Source organism: Vulpes lagopus, chromosome 9, assembly GCF_018345385.1.
Source record: "Vulpes lagopus strain Blue_001 chromosome 9, ASM1834538v1, whole genome shotgun sequence".
NCBI lineage: Eukaryota > Metazoa > Chordata > Mammalia > Carnivora > Canidae > Vulpes > Vulpes lagopus.
In genome coordinates, this window is record NC_054832.1 from 10934956 (window position 1) to 10958330 (window position 23375).

Here is a 23375-nt window from a genome sequence, read left to right on the forward strand (position 1 = left end):
TTCTGGGTCAACCCTCCACCTGAGGGGTTACAAGCCTTTAACTTAGACTGGAGTGGAGAGACATCCCATGTGCCAGGTCTTACTGGCCATAATTTCTCACAATCAGAGATGCCCTGGGTTTCCCCAAACCTGCCCTGAACCCCAGGCTTACAAAAACCCCCATCCCAGGATTTCTCAAGCATCCTGCTACTCAGCACCTCTCCTTGATCATCCTCAAACTTATTCCTGGGGGAAGGGTTGAATTTTCTGGGGTGATTAAGTCATAATGTTAAGTGAAAGTGGCATAAGGGCAGGAGAATACCCTTGAAAATTGCTTTGGAAAGATCCATGTTCTTGGCCAGCACATTGTCTGTCCTGTGTTTTCCCTCAGTGCATTATTTGTTCATTTGAGCACCGAAGCGGTTCGCTTGCATTTAGGGGCTGTGATGTCATAAGTGCACATATGTACATATGTATACATACACATGTTTAAACATTAGATTCATTTCCAACATGGTGAGATCCTTGGAACACACAAGGCTGCAGGAAGTAAGGGGTCTGACTTCCACAGTCTTGGTGGCATGGCCTCCTCCCAGTGGGGTTTATGTGGGTAGAAGTATACTTTTTAGCTAGTAAGTCCCCTCCCACTCCCACAGTTTTTTCTAAATCTATGTAATTGAATCAGTATGGATAACATTTCTGCATCACTTTCCTTGAGAAGAGGGAGACCCTAAGAGGCCTTGAACTTTCCTGAAAGTATTGTGTTTTTATCTTGAGGGGGTAAAAGCAAATTTGGCTTTATGTGCCCTAATACAGTTTATATTTGCTTTAATGTGAACCTGTTCCCCCCACAAATCTTCATTGCCTTGGAAAGAATCCCCATGTCTATCCTGTGGCCTCTCTACCCCTGGCATACCTCTGTTCATAATGCAGTCTACTGGTTGGTGAAAGTGGGTGGCTCAGCACATAGGGACCCAGTGGGTCCCCTTAGAGGCCTGATTGGCCCACATTTCCTACACACTTGAGGTCATCCTGGCATCTTCCACACCCACTGGATTTCCACACTGAGGACTGTAAGTGCCATCGCAGGGCCATTTTGGAAGTCCAGTTGCATCTTGATGAAGAGAAAATCATGGGAATAGGAGACAGATCTGGGTTTTAGTCCTGGTGTTAAACTGTCCATTGTGAACTTAGGCAAGTCATTTAACCTCTCAGGATTTTCACATTAGAATGTGAAATCTCTAAGATCTCCCCAGCTCTGCAGTCAAGTGAAATACGAGCTTTGGGCTGTTAGAAATAGAGAATAGAGGGATCCCTGGGTGGCGCAGCGGTTTAGCACCTGCCTTTGGCCCGGGGTGCAATCCTGGAGACCCGGGATCGAGTCCCACATCGGGCTCCCGGTGCATGGAGCCTGCTTCTCCCTCTGCCTTTGTCTCTGCCTCTCTCTCTCTATCTCTCTATCATAAATAAATAAAAATTAAAAAAAAAAAAAAGAAATAGAGAAAAGAGGCAGAAGCGTTGTTAGCATAGAGATTAGCTGAATTGCAGTGGACTTATGAGAAGTAGAAGACCCAACACCTGTTTACATGAAGTTCATGTTCTAGTAGCCCAGTGAGACGAACGACCCTTTAGAATAATCAGAGGTCGTCAGTGATTTGGTGGGAAGAGACCGTGGTGGTATAGGACTTGTGTACACTGTCTCTAGTCTTACTTATTTAACCAAGTCATCATTACACTTGCATTGTAAATACCTTACGGTGTCACAGAAATAACAAGAAACATTAGGAATGCCTACTAAATGGAAAGAAAATAATGAATTCTTGGGTTTTTTTTTTTTTTCTTTCTGCTAACTCGAGAGTGTATAAACAAACAGTGTTGGTTGGCCTTTTTTCTTCCTTCCAAAAGAAAAAAAAAAGGAATTGCAATATATCCTTTATCCATCAAACAAAAATGTTTTGAAGACAGAGGAAGCACTTAGATATTTTTTATAATCTTTAGGACAGCCAAGGGCCTAATAGATAAATGCAATTAATCTGAAAGCCTTACTATTTTTAATTATCCCACAAGAAGTAGCCAACTCTATGTAGTTTGCTTGTCTTGGAATTCTTACTCTATAAGTGTGAGGTTCATTTCCAATTCAACCTTCTATAAATTCTTTCTCAAGTGAAGATATTGCAGAATTGCAAGTATTTCCCACCTCCCTTTCCACTTTCCTGTCCATTATAAGAAACTGGAATGTGTGGAGGTCATGTGAGGGGACGTGGCATAGCCAGTTAGTGAGTGAGCATGACAACATAATGATGCCTCATTAGGTTTGATTTTAAGAACAGCATTCCTAATTTATGCTAATTCCACTTGAGAATTTGCTGTAGTCATAACCCAACCCATAAAATAAAAGGCACTTGATGGATCAGAGTCCCACTGTCTTTTGTTCCGTGTTTTCCATTTATTCCTTCAATATCAGCTTTAGAGTTGAGAGGAAAGTCAGCAGGAGAGGCCCTGTGTCCAGGGCCACTCACTGTAGCCTCACAAAGAAAGTCTGGCAAGGGTTTAAAGTGAATTCAGAGCATCTAAGAATCCACTTTGAGGTTCTCTTTCCATAGCAGTAACTCGTGAGAAATTACTTCAGTTATTAGTTGAAATGAAAGGGGACACATTTAAAAGAAGTGGAAAATAGAATGTTTGAAGCTTGTTGGGAACAAATGAAGACTTTGGGGGAAAATCCCAAGGGAGAGTGCTCTGCTATTTAGTAATCCCAAGGCACGGAGGAAAAAAATCAGCCCTTGTCAGTGAGTGAGTCATCATTTTATTCCTCTGAATTACAGGCAGATTGTTATTTCTTAAATCATGCAGTCCATGAATTTTGTGAACTATATACTCTGTGGGGAGAATTTCTTTTTTCTTCTTACCCCTAGCTTTTAAAACATTTTTTTTAAATTCCATAAATAAATGGACAGATTCCCTTCTGGAATTTATTTTTGAAATTGATGAGACAGGGAAAATGTTCCCATACCACTTACCCCAAAATTAAAAAAAAATAAACATGAGAATTGAGACATTTCCTGGGATTTTTTTTTTTAAAGGAAGAAATCAGCAAATCAGTCCCAATCATAAATTATGTATCTACCATGAGAACGCAAAGCTGTTGCATTTGGAATATAAGCATTAGGAGACAACCATAATTGCATGGAGTTACATTCTTAGAACTAAAAGTGCTATTTATTGAACACCTGCGGTATACCATGCACTTGCTACATTTCTGACCCTTCCTGTTAGCTCTGTGAAGCAGTGGGATGCAGGTCCCATATCTGAGAGGGACATGGGGACTTGCCTATACTCAAAAGCAGGGCCTGAAATCAAACCTAGGTCTTATGGGCTCGGACGTCTGTTGTGTTTGTACAACACTTACATCAAACAGTTGGAAAATTATAAGAAAGGGCATCCTCAAGTCCTGAAATGTGTCCATGAGTGGCTCTATTACTTATGCCAAGGCCATGAGTGTAAACAGAGATTGTCCTTGGTACACCACCTGGGCCATGCACTCCATAGAAGGAGGCTGGGTAGATTAGCACCAACTTTTTCCGCAAGCATCCCAAACGCTTCCAAACAACTTCCATCACAGAGCCAGTACCCAAAACACAGGTAGGATCCATTGGAGAACTTGCGGTGCCAGGGCCAGACAAGAGTGCCTCGCACCTCCTCCTTAGGTCCTGATCATTGTCGTTCCTGGGAAAAGCCGAGTTCCGCTCAACCAATGCATTTTACAGGGAAAGTTGGACTTCTCAATTTTTATTTTAAATCTCCCAAGTTTTAAATGTTTGGAAGCTAATTCAGAATTTACAAAAGATAATTATGCAAGCCATATAAAATAAACTCATGCAAGTTGAATTTAGACTGTGAGCCACCCATTTGCTTTCTTTGATCTAAATTACAACAGATTTTCTGGAATATTATGATCCAAGTCTGTGTTACCCAAAGTGTATTTTGTGGAGAACTAGTTCTGAGACGTTAGTAGGCGCTTCTAAAAAAGGATAGAGGTGGGAAGTATGCTTTTGAGGCCAAATAAGTTTGGGAAATACTTTTGTTAAAGTTTAAATTAAAAAAAAATTTTTTTAAACAGGAAACTCATGCTATGTTAACGTTTAATTCTCTGAATTTTCAAAGGGTGTGTATAGTGTGGAGCATTTTCCAAACTTATTGACTATAGATCCCTTTTCGTCTCACAGCATTAATTAGGCTCTTTGGGCTCAGATTTCAGGAAATTCTGATCTAAGGGAAGAGTTCTCAAATTTAAGGATATTCTAAATATGCGAAAGCCCTAAAACCACCCTGTGCTTGCTTCTACCTGTCAGATGAAAGCTCGTGGAAGGAGGTACTAACTACACCACCAAGTCCTGCAGAGTTGTGCCACGTGAAATGTTAGCCAGACTCTACAGGACTTGCCCAGAACTGAATTTGAACCACCCGTCTGTCCACAGCAGGCCTTGTCATTGGAGAATGGGAGAGCTGTTTGTTCATGTTTGAGAAGTGAAGTCATTGGGAATCTCTAGATTGCAGACTGTCACTCGACGTTGTGCTAGGTGGCACTACAGCAGCTAGAATGTATTTATTGGAGGAGGGGGGTGCTTCCCTTGAGGATATCCATTATAATCCCCACACTGGACTCACCCAGGCTTTCCAGGAAGTGTCCATTAACCATGGACTTTACTGAAGCATCGGCACGGACATTTGGAAAACAGCTAAGTGAGGGTTTATAAAACCATTGACCATAAGCTTGGATGCTCTCTTAGATCCTTTCATGCTGCAGCTCCGTCTTTTAATTTGGCTGTTTAAACAGAAACCACTTTTTAACAAATCATTCACAGGAAATTTGCCCCTTCCTTTACAATATAGCTCATTCACAAAATGTCATTTAATAATTTAGGCTTTCAGATGTATTTATCAAGAAGACTTTGAATTTTCTTTATCATTCCTGCTTTCAAGTTACATTTTTTCTTAAATATTTTTTGAAATTTTCTACATGTGTCACTTCCCGGTGAATATGTTTATGCCTAGGCAAATGTATCCCCAAATATCATATTATAGGAAAGCATTCTTGCTTTAAGAATGTTTTGTGTCTAGCTACCTAATAAATGTGATTGAGGTAATTCATCACAATCCCTGGAGTCAGGGGTCATCTCTGTATTTTTTGACTCCGGGGCCTTGTTCCTACTGGATATTTGTGAGATCAGTGAATTCAGGGTGGAGATTGAGGTGGTTTTGCAAAGATTCTGTAGATGCATCCCCATTTCAATTAACTTTGATATACCAAAGTCTGAACACAAGTGGGTGATCACTTACATTATTAATGGATTTGGGATAAAATAACACAACTTGACACCAATTGAAGAAAGCTTCTCTGAAATGTTAATGTGCATCTTTGAGGAAATAAGATTTAATTTCAAAGGTTTGATTTATGGAAAACTACTTCAGCTCTTGTCAACAGGAAGATTTACCTTTATAGAAACAATACCCAGTGGAGCATAATATTCATCTGTGCTTCAGAGCAAACTCTTATACCAACCTCGTCCCTGTTTTTTACTAAATGAATAGGTCTCAAGTCCCTGAGCACTTCTCTGCTAATGACATTCTGTCTGAATGGGCTTCCCAAGGAAGCTTTATCTGAAAGGGTGCACATTAAATACCAGCTATTTTTTTTAAGATTGTATTTATTCATTCATGAGACAGGCAGAGACATACATAGGCAGAGGAAGAAGCAGACCCCCTGCCAGGAGCCCCATGCAGAGCTGGATCCCAGGACCCGAGGATCACAACCCAAGCTAAAGGCAGACACTCAACCACTAAGCCACCCTGGTGCCCCTAAATACTAGCTATTGTGTGTGGGGCAGAGAGGTATTATGGTGGGGGCAGGCAGTCCATGTTAGCCATTGCTTCCTTTTCAGATGCCTGCACATCCAGTTAACCACTATCCTGAATTGCACTCAATGGTAATTTGCAAGAGGATTATTAGTTAGATCTTTGTGACATTTCTGGTACATGACAGCTTTTTTAGAAGTCAGCTTAAGACCTTTTGTCAATGTTGTGACTTAGTGGCATGTGAATTTATTAATACAGTAAAACATTATCATTAGTGCCTGCTGGTACTTCATAATCATGTTTAAAAACACACAACTTAAAATTACCCCTATTAAAAAGAAACCTCATTATTTGACAACCATAATGACAAGTAGGTCTTAAAAGCAAATACCTTTATTTACAAAAGTAACAAAACTGGCTATTAACTTCCAGCAACAGGAATCGTATGGGGAGACAAAGAATGTATGGATCAGGGTGATAGAAGGCCATGCAGCCTCTGTCATCAAAATGGTTATATGCCCATGCAGAAGAAATAAGCAAAAATGTTTGCTTATAACATTAAGTGAGAAAAGCAGGATAAAAACTGAATATAAAAGTTTGTTTACACGCAGTAAACATGAACTGAGCGGTCCATGAACAAGGATAGGAAGTCAAGAAAAAAGAAAATAGTGTTTCAGAGTTGTGCAATTAAGTGAAATTTAAAATGTTTATTTCTGATTTGTTCAGTATTATGTTCAAACACAAAACCAAAATTTTCTCAAGTGTTTTGTTTTTTGCCAGGAAAGTGTATGTCCGACATGCCTTGCAATAGGAAACCATAGACTTGGGAGAAATATCTATTTTTATTTGATTCTAGCAATATAATATATTTAAGGTCATGGAACATCTGTGAACAGTTTTTTTTTTTTAATTAAATTTTGATTGGGGAGACGAGTTTGAAAACACATTTATTACCAAGATGGGCTTAGAAAAAGTCACCCAGTCTCTCTGAGTTTTCATTTCCTCAGAGAGGAAAAATTGTAATATATATTTGGGTAGTTGGGGAAAGCAGATGCAAAATAATAAAAATGACCAAAAAAACATAAGGTATTGTTTTATTTCAGAACAATGTTAATGCCATTTGATGCCACCTGTTCTTTTTTTCTTAAAGATTTTATTTATTTATTTATGAGAGACATAGAGGGAAAACCCAAGGCACAACTCGATCCCAGGACCCCGGGATCACAACCTGAGCCAAAGGCAGACTCTCAACCACTGAGCCACCCAGGTGTCCCTGATGCCACCTGTTGTATGTGAACATCATTAATTTGGTTGCTGCTGATTAAGGAAAACTGGTTTGCATCTTTGGCAGTGTCCTTGTACACACTGTACATGCATCCATGTGCATGCACCTCTATGCACATATATTATACATACTCTTCCATGCTAATACTGTATAATTATATGTCACAAAAGGCACAAATAGAAGTTCTAAAATTGTTCCTCCCTCACAGCGCAGTGGAATATCTCCTGTGCCTTCTTTGGAGATCACTGATCTAAAGAGCTCGTCTGAGTGGAAGGTTTTATATCTGCATCTCCTTGTTCTTTTTCCTTCTATAGTAGCACCACCAGCCATGTAAAAATTGTCCTTGCTAATTATATGTCTTGTGGGAGCCTTAGAAAAAATAAATCAGAGTACTGTCTCTGCAAATTCTAGCTAACATTTGTTGAGGGCTTCCTCTGTGCCAAGCACCGCTCTGAGCACATCGTTTACATAGATCATCTCACTCAATCCATTTAAGCCTGTCAGATGGGTTACTGCTGAGGAAACTGAGGCATAACTAGGTTGAGGAAGGTTTCATGATTAGCAGTGGGGCTGGGGTGTGACCTTGGTGGTCTGGCTCCAAATTCTATGCTCTTAACCACTGTGTTTAAAGTCCAGCATCTGGTCAGCTGTTACATGACTCTCCATTTTATATAAAATTGTCTGACTCGGCCTAAATGACTCAAAGCCATCGCAGTGTATTTTGAATCACCGGGTCAGGACCCAGACAGACAGTTGAGTAAGGCACTTGCAGAACTTCAGAACTGATGGGACAGTGAAAGGCTCTTCCTAGCCACGTGGTCCCTACTCTGTTCACCCACAAAGACTCCTGTTCTGTTCTGAGGTAGGGTTCCGATAAACTCTGAGTCCTAAAAAGATGTGACTCAGGAAATACCTTTCCGGTCTAGGTTTTAATTCTCTTAAGGAACTCTCATTATGTTATAACATGGAAATGGTGTTTGCATGACTATTTTTTGGTCTTTAAATACCTTGTTGTACCTATAATTATTATTTTCCCAAGAATGGAGCTGAAATTGCTTCAAGATGAAAGCATGGTGCTTGTGGGTGGGTGCGCTACTCCGAACTTTAGAACTACAACAGAAATTAGAGGTTCACAAGGTAATTGCTGTGATTATAGTTTTCGTTTTGGCCCCAGACAGGAGCTCTGGAAACACAATATTCTACTAATTTTTTAAATGTACAGTTTGCAAGGCAACACGGAAATTACTGAGGGCATGTACTGTTTCTCCCTCATTTTCTATGAAAGTTCACATCTTACTGATCTTTTGCAGTTGCTTAGGGAATAAACAAACAAGACACTATTAAAAGGCTTTAAACTTTTTTAAGCACTAAATTATTTTAGAAGCAGAATCCCAATTGTAACAGTCCTAGATAGCCACAGCTTTTAAACACCTCTGTATACCTCTATAGACTTGCATTTCCAGAAAATCCATATCTTTGTAATACATGTCATTTTGTATTCTAAGTAGTGCTACTGCATAGTATTTGCAGAGCACATAATAGATGCTTAATAAGTAGCAGTCCTTTCTTTATCCTAATTGTTGCTAATTTTATGTGTTAGTGGCCATATAATAAACCCTCCAATTTGTTCCATTTCTTACTTTGCCGTTTCCCCGTTGTCAGAGGTAGGTTATTTCTAGCCTTTTGTACTGTAAAACCTGGTGATGTGTTCCATGGGGTTTCCTTTTTGTTGATTATTGAGGGGGAGTGTTGGTAATTTGGATAGGAATGATCAGGAGTGGGATTACTTGTCAAATATAAGAGCAGCTTGGTGACTTGGAATACAGTTTATCCTTTAGATCAATTGTAGCTATTTCTCTGAAGCCGCTTCATTAATTTTATCACCTTTCCTACTTGTTATAGCTCTATAAGGATAAAGGGACACTTCAGTATTGTTTTACTTGGAATTTAAAAACCAATAATGTGTTCGAAATTATTTGCATATATTTACCATTTTCAGTTTCTCGTGTTGTCTTTTGTCCCCCTATTCTTTTCGCTCTCTGCAGCAGCAAAAGAATTCCACATACTAATTATATGTTACAGATGTCAACTTTGTTCCCTTTTTTGTTGCTGTAATTATTTTTCCCTCCTAGTTCATATCTGTTTTGTTAAAAATTGATTGCAGTCATTTGTCTTCTTTCTAATAATATCTGTTGTCTACCTTGGAAAATCATCAGGCCTCTTTAATACACATATTTTTTGATGCTTAATTTTTGTTAGATTTTTTTTTTTTTGAGAGAGAGAGAGGGTGTGTGTGTGTGTGTGTGTGTGCACGCACGTGCACATGATTGAGCAGTGAGACGGAGAGAGAAAATCTGAAGCATGCTCCGTGCTCAGTGCAGAGCCCAGCATGGGGCTCGATCTCAGGTGTCAGAGACCATGATCTGAGCTGAAATCAAGACTCAGACCTTAACCAGCTGAGCCCCCCCAGGCTCCCCAAACTTTTATTTTCGTATATATATATTTAATGGAGTTCCCGGTATTGACGTCCCAACAAACATTGTTCTATAGGTGTGCCAAAAAAAAAAGTATTCTGATTTTAATTATTGTTATTTTAATTGAGAATTGCTGAGTTACTAAGCTAATAAATAAGTTTTCTTTAAACTATCCCAGTCTTTGATATTGTGTTGTACGTTGAGTGTCTCCAAAAAGGACGTATAGTTAGCCCATAGTATTTTCCAAATTTGTTGCGAATTCTTTTTTCCCAAAAATGCCTTCTGCTATCTCTCTAGAAACCGTTTTCTACAGATCACAGTGTGGGAAATGCCGTGTTAATTCACTTTGTTTTTAACCCGATCAGTTCCTTCATGAAAAACAGGCCTTCATTTTTAGTAATCATCTTCATGCAAGTGTGTAACTGGATTTTCTTGATCTCCTCTGTCAAATTAGGTCTGTCATTCTTTGTAAACACATTACTTTTAACGATAATCAGATCTGCAGTCCACAGCTCTGAGGTTTGCCTTGAAAAATACATATGAGGTGGCGTATGGCACGTATTCCCTTCAAACTTCTGTCCTCAGAAACTGGGCTCATGAGTCTGTAGAAAGCTTAGCATGGTGGCATACCTGGGCATGATAACAAGTGGAATCAGACGTGCCTTTGAATTAAACAGATGTGGCAGAAAGAACACAGGTCAAATTTAGAGTTAGACTTTAGAGTGAAAAAGTCAGGTTTTGCCATATATTTGTTTTTTGGCCCTGGACCCTTGTTCTGACTTAAATCTATAAAAAGGCATTAGTAATGCTTGTTTTGTGTAATTGATGGAGTCTTTGGATACCACATTCAAGATGTACTTCTCAAAACATATCTTGGAGGGCAGGAGATACACAGAAAAGGACACAAAAATGACTGGAATCAGAATCTGACACCAAAGCTGTGATTTATCTTTTAATTACATAGAAATATTAACTATATGTATGGTCTTTCTCTTGAAACCATTCACTGTAACCATGCCAGTTATGCTACTTTTAAGAAATTTAAGCCATCTTTCACCTAAAATCTAACAAGGTAAGAGAGTTGAATAGTAATGGCCCTAGGACCTGAAAACGTTTGACTTTCAGGGAATCAGAGCCAGAAGAGATGCACGTGGAACGTGGACCAGTTTTCTAGATTTATTCATCGGGAAGCTGGGAACTTGAGAAGTCTGAGGGGCAGAGTCTGATTTACGTGTCTGGTGTCCAGGGTGCTGTACCGGGTTCTCTCTGCCTGCTACAAACATCTAGATCTGGGCACATGCAGCCCAGGGATGGGGGTCAGGAAACTGGCTTACAAGGAGGGAATTAAAATAAATACACGTGTAGTATCTTAAAAGATTAACAGCTACCACTTGTTGGTGATAGAAATGTAAAGAAAAAGTCCTTATGATAAGTGCTCTCATAGCACTAAGGGCTGAAGAGAGAGTCTCAGCAGGACCAGGGTAGGCATTCACAGAAGAGATGGTGAAACCCCATCTTAAGTTTGAGTTGGCAAGATTGTTAAGAAGACAAAAGACAGGAGTATTATTGAGAAAGGAGAGAATTATAGTCACTGGAATAGCAATAGAGACCCCTAAATTTGAGTACCATTAATTTGGAGTGCTGAGAATTACAAAGCGAGCTGTCCAAGGACAAATGGAGTCTGCGGCAGTAGTGCGGAGTGAGTCAGGAAAGGGCATTGTGTGCCATCTTGTGTTTTCTTCTGGGTTCGAAAGCTAGAGTGATGCCATTAGATTTTTCTTTTAGAAAGGCTGCTCTGGCATGGGTTTGGTGGGTGAGGCTGGGGTCGCTCAGAGACCATTAAGGGATCTGGCTGGGACATGACCACATCCACCTGTACGTAAGGATGTGTGGGATGGGTGTAAGAACCGCTGCAGAGGTAGAAGTGGCAGGATTCCATGGCCTGCTGGGCACAGAGGATTAGGCAAGAGGGATGTGACCTGGAGTCTAGCATCTTGATGCCATCCACTGAGGCACTGAGCAGGTATGGAACAGGGAGGAGTAAGCATTTCTGGAGGAAGCCTTCAGTTTGGGGTGTGGTCCTAGAGGAGGAAGTGGATTGAGCCACAACAGAAGGACTTGCAAGAATTTACGCTAGTGAAATACCCAGCCTGCTGGCTCTTCCCTTTCCAAACTTCTCTACCTTCCCTTCCCAATACAACAGCCAGAGTCACTTTTCTGAAACTTGGGACTAGTCATCTCATTGTTCTAAAACCCCAGTGGCTGTGTATTTAACTAACTATTGCTTTCAGAATAAAAACCAAACTCCAGTCCTTGGCTTTTCCTTCTTGCATGGTCTGGCACCTGTCCAACTCTTTATCCTCTGTGTGGCTTTGGCCACTTGATCTCGTGGGTACTTCTAAACACCAAGCATAGCTCTTCAGAAATGTTGCTGTGCACTCAGTTGTTTTGTCATCCACCATTAAGAAGAGAAAAGTGTCGTTTTTGCCAGGTATCCCTGCATCTGCATGGACCTTGATATGCAGGAGGGGCGGATCATTGTGGATGGATGGGCCTAGTCTTTAGGGGTTCCTGTTCACCCCCTCATGTTCCTCTGCATGGCCTATGTACCCAAGTGACCTTTCTGTGGGCCAGAGCTGGATTAGAAATACCAGGTGTAGGGAAGCTGTCCCTCTTTTCAAAATCAGCTCCTGTTTTCTTTGCTGACCCCAAGGATAGACAGGTCAACCAATTTTTACTTCTCAAGGATTTTTCTACCAGTAACTCTCACTGGTGTTTTTCTAGGTCACTGATACTTTTCAGTGCACCTAGAAGCTTTCACAAGCCTGTGCATCTCCATATGTTGTTGTGATTTGTTATTAACATAAATCCTCTGTGCAGGACACAAGCCAACTATCAGTTTTCATGAAAATGATGCCTGGCGTCAGGCGTTGTAGGTCCTGGCTAATGAAGTCTGTAAAGACTGCGGTTTCTGGGGTACACATGAAGCTCAGTGGAAAGCCTCTCTGTAGTTTCGGCTAACACCCACAATGCCAAGTACAATATTTAGCAGGTGGATCACCATGAAGTGGTTGATGGCCAGTTTAGGCCTGGCCTGCTTGGGTGGCACAACCTCAGCTAGCTACAGATTGACTTCTTCCACTTTGCTTCACGTCCTGTCCCCTCCTTGAAGAGCTACTTGGGTTTTCAAGCAAAGTACTTCTGTCAGTTCCTCTTTGGCTCCTTCACAGAGAACTCCTGGAATGGGAAGGAAAAGGGTTTGAAGTTGCCTAGTGCCCTGATTAATAAATCCCTAGCTGATTTTTTATTATTTTTAAATCATCCCTACACCCAACATGGGGCTTGAATCCACAACCCCAAGATCAAAAGTCGCATCCTCCACTGACCAAGCCAGCTAGACCCTCCCTGGCTGATTTTTTTATTAAGGTTCCTTTATCCTATGGACCCCACTGTGTCACATTGGAAGGTTAGAGACCACAACACTTATGGGTACAGCTTTAGTGTCTGGAAGACTATTCTTGAGAGACACAGAGAGAGGGAGAGGCAGAGACACAGGCAGAGGGAGAAGCAGGCTCCATGCAGGGAGCCCGACATGGGACTCGATCCCGGGTCTCCAGGATCACACCCTGGGGTGCAGGTGGCGCTAAACCGCTGTGCCACCAGGGCTGCCCTGAAAGACCCGATTTTGAATCTTGGCTCTATCTCTGACTTAGCTGCAGGATCTGGGACCATTCTGAGCTTCAGTCTCCTTATCTATAAAGTATGGGTAAGACAGGCTTTCTTAATGGTTACTGTGAGGATTAAATAAAATACTCTGTATAAAACACGGCTGTGTTATTTTTGTCCTCATAATCATCAATATGGGGAACAGAGGAGGCAGGAATGAGCAATTACAAGAATCTGAGGACAGGGAGGGAAAGGAAGAGAGGAAGGAAACACCTGTGTGTGTCATGTGAGGAAGGCAGGCGAGCCAAGGAAGATGATGAACCCGACCACAGTCACAGGGCCAGGAAGTGATGCAGAGTCTCTCTGGCCTCCGTTTTTCTGCTCTCACCATCCTATCATACTTCTCCTCAGGATGGCGCCCAGCTCCACCACTAGGCTCTGCTTCTTCCAAGTCCATGGATAAACACCTGGATCTGTTGACAGGTGGTAGTTAAATGCTAGTTACCTGGTGGTACTAGTGCCAGATGGCGTGGAGCCAACAAGGACTCTTGGTGTTAGGGGCAGAGCATGAGCAAGACTTGGCTTAGCCCTTTGAAGATGGGTTGGGGTCTCATCACAGAATGGATGCAGTGGCTGTGCTTCTTTATGACGACCCGACTGACCTTAAGGGTCTTGAAGGAGAGTTCTTCACTTCCTTTGTTCACATTGCTGGATCCTGAAAGCGCAGGAGGCAGAGTAGTTTACCAAAAGAGTACTGAATATGAAAACGAACCAGGCCCTCCCTTCACTCAGAGGGCAGTTGTTTCCGTCTCTGGGTCTGCTTGTCCCATCTGCAGGAGGAGAGGCCGTGGGGGTGGAGGGAGGCAGGCCCTACAGCCTGCTCAGCTTCCTCTGCCTACATTGCATATTGGACTTTTGTTAGGCTGCCTTTGCAGACTCAGTGGCTTTCATCAAGTGGGGGAAGTGTGTTTCATCAAGGTCCTTGGCCTTCACAAAGAAATTGTAATGATTTCATCTGTACTTCATAGATGTGACTGACTTGCCAAACAGGATGAGCCCCAGGGAGATGAGAAAATGAGTATTTCTATATGCATCACCCAAGCAAAAACTAAGTGCTGCTGTATTGACATTACTTAAGATGGTACTTCCTTCAAGTGATTGGAATAAATACTTGTTTTTTTAAATAAAAAGTTCATGAGACCTAAATGGTAGCATTTTGGTGAGCATTGGTCTTTTCTATACATGTTTAGTTTAGATGCTTTTAAGATAGAGGCAGAGTCATTTGATTGACATTTATTGAGCCCCTCCACTGGCCTGGCATAGACCCTGCCCAAAGATGTTTACATACCTAATGGTAATTTATACATATTCAGCAAAGTGGACTTGTGTGAGTTAAAGTTTTATGCAGTGCCCTCTTTGGATTGGAAAGTTGATAGGTTGGTGATATTTTCATGCAAGGAATAGAGCCTTAGAATCGGTCAGGAAATATTGCCAAAGGTGTAACATTGAGTGTTTGCTACAGACCTGAACTGCGAAGTAACTTACCAAGTCGGTCTAAATCCTTAGCAAAGGGATCTTTTAGCGTCTGTGGGTCAAATCCCACCCCATGCCACCCTTCTGCCATAGGTACAGTAGAGGATGTTAAAGTATCTGATTGAAATCTGTATGAGTATCAGAGGATCTGAATCTTGACACCTTTTCTGATCTAAAATAACACATTAACAGGTTAAAACCTGTATTTGTGGATGACCTGTCAACTTTCCGTTTTTTTGGCTAGGTTATGCAAATCAGATTTTATTTTAAGTTGATCATTTCCCCTTGCTTAGCAGCCTCATTCAATCCGTATTAATCTTGAAACTAACAAATGATAACATCTTTACCTCTTCCTTTCATATATGCTGCTGCCACCATGCCCCCCTTTCCCCCGTTTGCAGGTTCTTTGTGCTGTTGCTAACTCATCGAACCCCATCCCAACTGCTGGTGTGGTGTAGCTGTCACACAGAGTGATTCTCGGGCCCAGTACATCGACATCTCAAGTTAATAAGGGCTGCGCATCCAACATTTGAACTAAACACTGAAAGGAAAAATAGCAGGCTGGGCCCCCTTAGAACTAGGGAAGAGCTTTGAGAATAGAATTTCGGTTGTTGCCAAGATCTGAGGTGGGAACAGGCTTGATGGGTTCAGAAAGATCACAGGTATGGTGTAGACATGAGTGTAGAGAGTGTGGGAACAGAAATCTGAGGGCAGCAGAGCTGGATCGCATAGGGCCTTGCAGGCAGCAGGGAGGGACCTGGATTTCATTGTAAGAACAGGCACTTCATTCATCCTTCTTTCCTCCGTGTGTGTGTGTGTGTGTGTGTGTGTTCTCGTGTGGTCCTTTCATTCAATTTAGCAAATTCTAACTGAGCGCCTTTTATGTACAGAAACAAACACGTAAGTGTTATCCTTACAGAGCTTTTGGTTGGTTGGGTAGGGGAAGAGATACAGGCACCTAAACATTTAAAATCCAAGGTAAGGTGAGTATTGGTTTTTTCCTATACACCTTTAATTCTAGATGGAATGATATGAGGTGTGGGTAAAGCCCTAGGGTAACAAGGATTAATAGTTTTTTTTAATGACTTCCTTCATCGGTCTTATTAAAAGCAGTGCCAAGCTCCCCATGTACTCTAGCAAAGGGCTCTGTCGTTGTTTTGAGGTGACAGGTATAAGGGAGGGAGGGAGCATGCAGTCAGGGAGCCAGAGGTGGATGCACTGTTTGGTTGGCACACTTGACCGGCGCCTGGCCCGGAGTAGTGTTCAGTATGTGCCAAGCACAGTTACTAGGTGAGCGAGTAAATGATGATGATGCAAAAACCCAAGTTGGATGATCCTCAGAGCAAATACTCGTATCATTTGCCTTGCCTGATCCCTCTTCTCTTTTGAGCTAATGGGTATTTTCTATTGTCATTCCCCACTGGCACCTTTATTCACAGTGCTCTGCATTGTCACCTTGGATGACTTTCTGGGTTTATTCCTGACTCACATTATAATTATACACTTATGCATTCTAGTGTATGGGCCCTTATGACAGATAAATAATGAATGTATCGATTTGGCTGTGAGCCTGCATGAGAACTTCTGTCTCGGTTTCATCCTCAGAGGCCTTATGCCGATGTTAATTAGGCATCCAGCCTCTCCGGGTAGCCTGAGCACTTTGCTCCCTGGTCCTCCCTCCTCCCTGCAAGGTAGCGTGATTGCTCGGTAAGGTGAAGGCTGAGGCATCAGGTATGAACCAGAATTAGACCAAAGTAGCCTTCCCATGCTTTCCCTGTTACAGGAATTACACAGAAGAACGTTTGCTTTGTGGTGATTAGGGGACAAATTCCCTCTCTGAAAACAACTGAAAAGTGATAAAATGGAACCCCCCCCCCCCACCTTTTTATTGAATGAACAAAACTTTTTGTCAGCAAAGAAATCGCTCTGCTAGTAGGAGTACTTGCTTCAAAGATTTTTTACTGTCACTGCCCCCAAAAGTTTTAGGAATTTCTCTCTTAGAATCACCTTTAGAGGTGAGGATGACGATAGCCTCTACAAGGCTTTGTGCTAGCGGCTTCCAGGTGTACATTAATACATTCAGTGCTTGGCATTCCGGGAAGGGAGGTGTGATGGCTGTCTACCTCACATATCTCTTAAGAAATTATGTGCTGTTATCTTACTGACAACCACTGTTTCCTTTCTAAGTGTATGCAGAAGATTTAGCTCCAAAGACTAATGTGTTTATTCGTAAAAATTACATTTATCTAAAACAAGAAATTTTTCCCACTCAAATGTTGAAAAGAAGGTGTCATAGACTTAGGAACTAATTCTGAATTGGAAAATCTTACTGAATAATGACAACAGGGTTATTGTTGTTCATTTAACATAAGCATATCCTATTTTAATGAAGTTTTCTTAAGAGAGTTGCTAGAATAACTATTTAATAACTATTTTAAGATAGAAAGCTAATTTGGAATGTGTAAGTTCTGTCTCTCCTACTAAACCATCACTTTTGGTACCATATAGTCTTACCTCTTATACCTGTGTGACTATTCAGACATGTCACATATACAGCCATTTAAACTGAGGCTATTCAAAACCATCAGGATTTAATGGTTTACAAAGGATTACAGAGGGCCACATTCTGAGTGCAAAATTTTTTTTGTTTAGCCATTTTCAAGGTAAGTCTTAACGTTGCATACTGTGCTGTTTTGAATCCGAGGTACGGAGGAATTCATTTTTTCAAGCATTTATTTCATTTCATAAGCATTTTTGAGCATCTGCCATCTGCTGGGCCCTGGGAATGAGCATTTAGCCATGAACAGGTTATACAGGCCCTTCATAGAGGTTTTGTGCAGGGAGATAAATACAATAAAGATAAGTCATTAATGGGATCATTTCAGGGTGTGGTAGTGCAGTGGAAAAGCCAGCATGAAAGTGCAGGAGAGAGTAACCAGGCGGGCCAAGGGCGAGCACTGCTTCAGGTTGACCAGAAAAGGGCCCTTGGAGGAAGGGGCTTTTAATCTGAGGCCTATGTAAGAAGAAAGTCAGCCATGGGTAGCACCTAGGGAAGAGCATTCGGGCAAAGAGGTCAGCTCATGCAGATACCCTGAGCTGGCAAGAAGCACGGTTGGATCCCTGTGCATCTCTGAGGGATGCCACCTGTCCTGGACTGGTAGGAAAAGGTTCCATGTCCTACCCTGAGTGACCTCAGACTCTTGGGGAAGTTTGCATTCTTACGTCTCATTTGCATAATACTTCTGAATCCCTCTGATTGCCGGCTCTAATGTAAGGCCTCCATTGGCATGGCTTCTCTCCCAACTTGGCAATAGCATGTGTCTTCCTGTTCAGATGACCAGACTTGTTAGGACTGTGCATGAAATAACAATGAAGAGTCTCCATATCCAGGTCAGAAATGCTTTTCTATATTAAAACCCTGGCTCCTTAGTAAGGTAGAAAATGCAAAGTTGCTGTATTACAGAATTTAGGATAGGGAGAGTGCTATTCTATGATTAGAGATCAGCATGTTCTCCTGGATTCGTTTGTGGGTTCATCCTCCCTCCCCCTCCACCACATGTACCTTTTGAATTGTTTAAAAATTCAAAAAATTCGGGGATCCCTGGGTGGCTTAGCCATTTGGCGCCTGCCTTTGTCCCAGGGCACGATCCTGGAGTCCCGGGATCGAGTCCCGCGTCGGGCTCCCGGCATGGAGCCTGCTTCTCCCTCCTCCTGTGTCTCTGCCTCTCTCTCTCTCTCCTCTCTCTCTATCATAAATAAATAAGTAAATCTTTTTTAAAAAATTCAAAAAATTCAAGTATATGGACTGAAGATGCATACTTAGTCCATATACTAACATTGGGAAATATAATAATAATTTCATAGCCTGTATCCTCTCCCCCTTTCCTCTTAGCCTTTATTTAATTTTATGCATATGACATTCGAAAGGATGTCACTGCAGGTGTTACTTCTCTGGCAGTTGAGGGAATGGCACTTTGTACCACGTTTAGACATGGGTTATTCTGGAGGGCAGCCCTGTCTGAACAGCAGTGTCCCCTGGTTCTCTTAAACATGGGGCCTGTAAAAGTACATTTCACTGGGCTGCTTTTTGCCAGTGGCCAAATGCTAGAGTGGAAAAAGAGAGGTGTTACCCAGACCTAACTGTGTCTGTAGCTGTCGAATGCGGATGTTATTAATAACCTTTAAAAGTACAAACGTGAACTTTACACCCTGTTAGTTTATAGACAGGTTGGTAAAAATTCAACATATTCTGAGACTTTTCCCAAAGGGGAGGGAAAAAAAGGAAGCAGATAGCTAGTCTCATAAAATGTTATGGCTGGAATCTTCTACATCCCTTTACTCCTTTGGACTCATGAACTCTCTGTGCAAGGACATTCAAACCCACTCATTAATTTCTCTCTGAGTAGAGACATCTTTATGTGGTCATCATTCCTCAGGGCTGAACGGATAGGTTCTTTTCTCCCAGAAGATCTTTTTTTTTCTTTTTCTTTTTCCCTTTCTCAGAAATAATTAAGAAATGGTAAGATGCAGAGGGAACACGGGCACACATTCATGCTACTGTGGGTAGGTGATGTGGTTGAAAAAGCATAGGCCGGTTCTTCTCTTACTTGATGTGTGCCACTTGGCAAGCAAGCTGTTTTACTTCTCAAAAGCTGGAGGTTTTTCGCCAAAAAAAAAAAAAAAAAAAAAAGATGGCAAGAATATGGATAGAAAACAAAATAAAGGGTAGCTATTGTTGGGATTGTTTTTTAAACCTCCTTCCCACAAAAGCAATTCATCAAAAGATAAACCCATTAGATTCAGTCTCTTAAATGAATGCTTACTTGCACTTCATTTGCATTACTTTCTTTCCCTTGAATACTGCTAACACCCTAAATGGCTTCTAATTTCTTAACTCAGATTTGTCTCTGAAAACAGGTGGGTGGACACCCCGCCCACACACACACACACACTCACACACTCCAACCCCATTAAGATGAGGCTCTATTTTTAGATCCAGTTCATCACGCACATCACAGGAATGCAGAACTGGGTAGCAGTTAGGACGTCAGGTTCTGTTGTTCAGAGTCCTGCTCTGCTGTCTTGGGCAAGCTGAACTTTCTAAGCCTCTATTTGCCTCATCTGTAAAATGAATTTAGTAACAGTACTTCTGTCACAGAGTTTTCATGAGCATTACATGAGACAGTCTGTATAAACCTCAGCACCCTTTATGCCATACTAAGCATTTATTAAAATGGTAGTTCTCTTCCTTCTTTCCTCTAGAGTACAAATCTCAACTCTTTGAAGTAACTCAAACTTTGTCTCTCACGAAGCTGTCTCGTAAAACACTGTTTCGTTCGTTAAGCGTGGCATACAGTATCATAGTGTTAGATGAGATGGTCGGGGTACTAACCAGATGAGCATTTTATATGGTTAGAGATACACAGTGATTTTTAGGGTATTTTCTGTTATTGGTAAATGGTCCTGGTTTTCCACTTAGAACAGTTCTGGACAATGTAGCAGATGTGAATGGGTTTGTTTATTTATTTATTTATTTATTTAGGTGAATGGGTTTAAAGAAAAATATATATTTTTAAATATTTTATTTCTTTATTTGACAGAGAAAACACAGCAGGGGGAAGGGCAGGGGGAGAAGCAGACTTCCCACTGAGCAGAGAGCCTGATGTGGGGCTCAATCCCAGGACCCTGAGATCATGACCTGAGCTGAAGGCAGATGCTTAACCGACTGAGCCACTCAGGTGCCCCTAAAGAAAAATATTAAACAGAAGTGCATGTGGGACATGGCTGTGACAGACGTGTGCAGGTGGATTTTGAGCGGTGGGCGTGGTGGACACCGTGTCGCACTTGCAGTTCCAAAACCCCAGCTTTCACCCCAGTGTCTGTTAAATTTGAGATTCGATAGACATTAGTGTGAGATGTGACTTCAGCACCATCTGGCTCTCTGACTTCGGACAACTTAATTAATCTTTCCCTCCCTGCCTACTTCCCTTTCTACAAATATTTATTGAAAGCCTATCACATTTCCTTATCTTAAACATGTAGTTGCTGCTTTATGAGGTTTTTGTGAAGAAGGAATGCAAAGAGACAAGAAAGTCAAAGCATATGTATCTTGCCTCCTTGGTACTTCTGCTCTAGCAAGCTTATGCCTGGTGTAGCAGGTGCTCGGGCAGCTTTATTCTTGTGTTACTCAGGATGTGTGTCTTAAGTGATATAATCCCCACTGCAGCCAGCTTGGGGCAAGAGGAATGTATTGTCTGGTGTATTCAGTCTACAGGAAGCTTAGTGACCTGTGTGCCGTGGGTGCAGCTGGAAATCAGGACTCCGATGCCACCAGGACCTTCTGCACTCTTGTGTCTGGTGCTGCATGTGTGTTACCATTCTCTCTGGCCAGATTGTTCCACATAGCTGGAAACAGAACCCGTGGTAGGCCCCAGGTTCACCTCCCCATAAAGGATCTACATCTTGCAGTCCCAGTCCCCAAGCCCAGAAGTCCTGTGAGGAGCCAGAGCCCAGCATGGGTCAGGTGCCCACCCTGCCAGCCACAGTTCACAACTGGAGCCAAGGAAAAAGGGCAAGCGGCCAGTTGGGGCACAGGATTAGAGTGGCAGGAAAGACCATCTTACGGGACAAGGGAGTGACCCTTGCCGGCTGCCAGTGCATTTACCCTCTCATGTCTTCTGTGACTCAAGGGTGGGACTTACCCTCAGTGGCCTTCTATCTTCTCCTCTGCAGTTCTGAGGTTTAGATGATGTCATGAGTGTGAGTGTAATTCATCTTAAATTTTATGTCAATAAGTTCATTTATTACTGCTGTTACTGCACTTGCCCTCCAGTCTTGACACCCCAACCAGGGGGTTCCCAGTCTCTGGATCGTTGACCCTCCGGGAAGCAGAGAGGAGTTTAAAGAAGTTTGGCCAGTGTACCATGTGTATATCTATATTGAATACAACCCTTTTTAAATTTGATTTCGAATTAAAATGCGCATTATGCAAAGAGTACAAATCCTAAGTGCACAGTCCTCACAAACAGAGTACAATTGTATATCCAACCCCTGGATTAAGAATCAACAGTGACAGTCCCCTTGGTCCTCCCCTAACTTTTATAGCACAAGATTGATGTAGATGTGTTTATTCTCCATCTAAGAACTCATTTAAAAGCATTACCAGCATCCTGGTAGCGTTTTCCATGCTGTCCTTTTTCAGTAAACACAATTTTAAAATACAGCTGGCCTTATGTCATCATTTTTTTTGATACTAAAAGAAATCCTCAGGTCACTCTCATTACACCCTTTTAAGTGTTTTCTTCCTAGCTGAAATTGCCATCAGGTGATAAGATGTGTTCGAAGGGTTCCTTGGATATGTGTCATTCACATCTTACGCTGACATATGTCCCTTCCTGGGTACCAACCTCTCTTGAATGAAAGAAGCAAGTATCTTAAGTGTCCTGTATTTTCTTTCCCGTGCAGAGCTTGGGGTGATAACTGACTGACCACCAGGTTGTCAGCTTCACCCAACACTGAGCTTTGTAGAACAACTCAGCATTTACCCTCCGAACAGGACTCCTCGGATCCTGGGCACTTCTAGTCTCAGAGATGGTTCACTGTTCATAAATATGTCAGCTTGCTATCACTGTGGCAACTCAGCAAAACAAATGCCATCACGAATGAGTTTTCATTTGCCAAGTTTTCCAACATCTTTTTCCCCCCTTGTTTTTCTCTTTTAGGCTCTAGACCAAGATAGAACAGCCTTGCAGAAAGTGAAGAAGTCTGTAAAAGCAATATATAATTCCGGTCAAGGTAAGTACTTACCAGAGCAGACAGCATGAATTATATATAATGTCTACAGTTTTTCTCTGTTATGTGTAAGATGCTTTGTTTATAGGGGACTTGATACAAAAGGAAAAACAAGTAAGTCAAAGAAATTTAGCTTTTCTCTTTTTTTCTGTTTCTTCTCAGTCTGAACCAGTTATGTTTCCAAAGTAAAACAATTAAGGAACCTGAGTTGCAGGGGGTTTTATTTAAAAGAAAAAATTTTTTAGACTTTTTTTCTTTTTTCAAGATTTTATTTATTCATGAGAGACACACTGAGAGGCAGAGACATAGGCAGAAGGAGAAGCAGGCTTCCTGCAGGGAGCCTAATGCGAGACTCAATCCTTGGGACCCTGGGATCATGACCTGAGCCAAAGGCAGACACTTATCCACTGAGCCACCCAGGAGTCCCTGACTTATTTATTTGAGAGAGAGCAAGAGAGAGCACAAGCAGGGGAGTAGTGGGAGAAGCAGACTCCCCACTGAGCAGGGACCCTGATGTGGGGCTCCATCCGAAGACCCTGAGATCACGACCCAAGCCTAAGGGAGACACTGAACCACCTGAGCCACCCAGGCACCCCTGCAGTGGGTTTTAGTATACATTTATTTTTATTTTATTTTTTTAAAGATTTTATTTATTTGTTCATGAGAGAGAGAGAGAGAGAGGCAGAGACACAGGCAGAGAGAGAAAAGCAGGCTCCATGGGGGGAGCCCAATGTGGGACTCCATCCCGGATCTCCAGGATCAGGCCCTGAGCCGAAGGCAGCTCTAAACCA

General features: G+C 41.9%; 1 protein-coding gene across 2 annotated transcripts in view; it reads left to right on the forward strand.

Annotated features, from left to right (window-relative positions):
* The window catches only part of ASAP1 (ArfGAP with SH3 domain, ankyrin repeat and PH domain 1), a 355167-nt gene that overhangs the window by 177968 nt on the left and 153824 nt on the right, over positions 1–23375 (forward strand). For both annotated transcript variants that reach the window (XM_041769623.1, XM_041769622.1), the window contains exon 4: positions 22515–22587. In XM_041769623.1, the coding sequence (XP_041625557.1) occupies positions 22515–22587 (73 nt within the window). The remainder of the gene's footprint in view (positions 1–22514; positions 22588–23375) is intronic.